General features: G+C 49.2%; 1 protein-coding gene across 1 annotated transcript; it reads right to left on the reverse strand.

Annotated features, from left to right (window-relative positions):
- Window positions 1-511: 511 nt before the first annotated feature.
- On the reverse strand, window positions 512-3,210 carry LOC123988872 (the record flags this gene model as incomplete). Its single annotated transcript, XM_046289627.1, has 1 exon — window positions 512-3,210. A coding segment is annotated over exon 1 (2,699 nt), but the record flags the coding sequence as incomplete, so codon positions are not given.
- Between the last annotated feature and the right edge of the window lie 252 nt (window positions 3,211-3,462).

Here is a 3,462-nt window from a genome sequence, read left to right on the forward strand (position 1 = left end):
GAGGGTATCGGAGGAGTGATGCGTCCATCTTGGCAGCGCCATGTTATCTAATGCTGAAAGTGTGGAATAAAATTGCATCCATTCGCGGAGGAGCGGAGGAGGCACCTCTTCGTCCCATCCGCATTTTATGGACCATAATTTTTGCATTAACATTTTGGCGGTGATTACGACTGGGGCTACGAGCCCGAGGGGATCAAATAACCGAGCGATTGCGGACAATATTGCTCGTTTTGAATTGCCAGGGTTATTCTGTTTGCGAACTCGAAACTTTAGGGTATCGGAATCAGGATTCCAGTGTATTCCCAAGACTTTCAACGATTCGTCGCCGTTGAAAGGCTTTTCGCGAGCTAGACCGTGATCAGAAGGATCGATTCCCGTCAGTAAAGACTGGCAATTGCTCGCCCATTTTCGAAGGCGGAAGCCGCCCCTGTCGAGAAGGTGAATTAATTGGTCGCGCGTGCGAAGCGCGAGGTGACGATCGTCAGCGCCGAAAATGAAATCATCGACGTACATTTGACGATTCAGGACGGGCAAAGCCAGAGGATAAGAGGCCCCTTCGTCCTCGCCGAGCTGCTTGAGCACACGTTGGGCCAGATAAGCTGCGGGCGCGGTTCCGTACGTCACGGTGCACAGACGATATTCTGCTACGGGATCGGTGGGCGCATTGCGCCACAAGATGGTTTGAAAGTCTCTGTCACGAGGGTCGAGCAGTATTTGCCGATACATCTTGGCGCTATCCGCTATGTAGACGTATCGAAAATGCCGCCAACGAATTACAATGGATGGAAGGTCATTTTGTAACTTAGGACCTATTAATAGGCAATCGTTAAGAGATTTCCCCGTGGAGGTGCGGCTGGACGCGTTAAAAACGACTCTGAGCGGTGTAGTTCCGCTGTCGGCTTTATAAACGGCGTGATGAGGTATGTAATATCGAGAACTGGATACGATGGTGTTTGGATTGGACGGTTCCATATGGTGGAGTTGCAAGTACTCTGCGATAAAATCGTGGTACAAGGTGCGTTGGTTTAGATCACGAGAAAGACGCCGTTCTAACTGAGTAAACCGGCATAGGGCGGTTGCTCGAGATTCTCCCAGAGCTTTTAAGGGATCGGCTTTAAAAGGAAGGCGAACGGTGTAACGACCGCTTGGCAAGCGATAATGCGTGGCAGCGAAATGCTCCTCACACTGATTTTCATCAGGAGTAGAATAAGGTTGTTCGGATAGCTCCTCGATCTCCCAAAACCGGCGAAGGTCATCGCTCAGGGTGTCCCATATGATGGCATGTTGCGTGGAAACGGACAGGGTAGAGACAGGATGTGACACTGGACCGGACAAAATCCAACCGAGACTCGTCTTCTGAGCAATCGGCTGATTAACGAACCCTTTACGCACACCCTCGAGCATTAAGGATCCGTAAAGGTCAGCTCCGATTAATAGATCGATTGGATCGGAGCTCATAGGATCGTTATCGGCAAGATTGAGACGTTCGAGATGGGGCCAGCGGCATGGTGAATTTACTCGTTGAGGTGCGTATTTAGTGAGTGATTTTAACACGATCGCGGTTGTGGAAAACACCGGCTGCGGCGCGTCAGCGGGAGAGAATTGGACTTGAACGGCATGGTGCGCTGTCATCCCGGTATCCCCCACGCCGGATAAGCGAACTGATTGACGCGTTTTCTTTAGTCGTAACAATTGAACTAAATTTTCGGTTATAATGGTAATCGCGGAGCCCTGATCTAATAACGCACGAGCATGTATGAAATGCCCGGTGGGCGCATAAACTTGAATGCGTGCAGTCGCTAGCAACACGGAATGCGCTGACGCGGTCACTTTTGAATTTACATGATTAGTCGGGTGCGTGTCGGTAACATCGTTCTCTTCCTTCGACAACACATGAGTCGAGGCAAGAGAGTCGGTAACATTGTTGTGTAACTTTGTTGACGTAGTGGAGTCGTTGGAGTTCGAACACGCGTTGTCGGAGAAATGTAATAACGTGTGATGTTTTTTGCCGCACTGTTTACAAGATCGAGCACTCGTACAGTCCTTGACTGAATGCTTAGCGCTGAAGCAGTTAACGCATCGTTTGAAACTTTTTATAGTTGTATACCTTTGCGAAGGCGTTTGGTTTTGAAACTGATCGCACTGATAAATCAAGTGATTGGCGCGACAAACTGGACACGCGGATGAAACGGTTGTTGTATGCGATGAAAAACCGCGCGAGCTTTCTTGGTTTGCGGAATGAGATGCGATGTTCTTAAAGCGTTCTGGTTTAGCGTTGGCATTTGAGCTGATTTTACCCTTTATGACAGGTACGTTCGGTAACGCTTCTAACGCGCGAATTCGCGAAGCGAGGAAACGGTTGATCTGCTCAAACGTTGGATAATCCAGACTATCACCGAGATGAAGTTCCCAAGCTTTCCTCGTGGTGGGATCAAGTTTTTCAGATACAAGATAAACTAACATATCATCCCATTCTTTTACGGGACGATCGAGATTGAGCAACGCTTGAATCGAAGCGTTGACTTTGTCGCTTAAATCGCGAAGATTTTGGAACGTTTCGGAACGAGCGATAGGCAAATTATGCAACGCGTGAATGTGAAATGCAATTAAACGACGCTTATTTTCGTATCGCGACGAAAGGATTTTCCATGCAACTGGGAAATTGGAGTCCGTTACCGCGAGGTGCGTTAGCGCGATGCTCGCGTCGCCCGTTATACATGATGATAAATAATGCATGCGATCGACATTGGTCAAAGAAACATCGTGTATAATCAGAGAGGTGAACTTATCTCGAAAAGTTTCCCATTTGTCGAAGCTTCCGTCGAAACTGGGCAGTCGTAGCTTCGGCAATCGTGTTGAGGCTGTTCCCGGAAGGTCGGAGGCGGCTGCTGCTTTGGTTTGGACCTGGTCGGTGCGGGAGATGATCTCGGCCATGAAATCCGCTGCTTCGTTGAAGGCTTCTTCGCAAGAGAGGAAACGCTCCTCGGTGAAATAGGGATGCGAGCTCTGGATCTTGTGGTCCGTTCGCACTAGAATTTCCGCATCTAGCTCCTGGCATTTTGCGTAGATCTCCTTGAGGGTGCCCAGGCGTTGGTGTGTGATAGCTGAGGTCATTTTGGCTTGACCTAGCTTTTTGAAATTTGTCAGTGCCCTTCTGATGGAGCCCATGTAATGGCTCTGTCTTGCGACGAGGTCGTCTATGGTAGACATCTTGCCCTTGGCGGTCGACGGTTACGGTGTGTGCGATCCGGAATTTGAAATACCCTTCCTTCGGTTATCCGGCTCGAAGGACCAATGTTTCGGATGCTGGAGCTTTTGAAGGATATCCCAGGAAAGGATTCTTCCGGACAGATCGCGGGGATTATCTTGGAGCGGTGAATTGGTTAGAGCCGCACGGGGCACAGAAAACAACACGTGGTCAAGTTTTGCACTTTAATTACGGCAACCAGTTTGTTGGTCACT

The sequence above is a fragment of the Osmia bicornis genome, unplaced genomic scaffold, assembly GCF_907164935.1.
Source record: "Osmia bicornis bicornis unplaced genomic scaffold, iOsmBic2.1, whole genome shotgun sequence".
In the NCBI taxonomy this organism is placed as follows: Eukaryota; Metazoa; Arthropoda; class Insecta; order Hymenoptera; family Megachilidae; genus Osmia; species Osmia bicornis.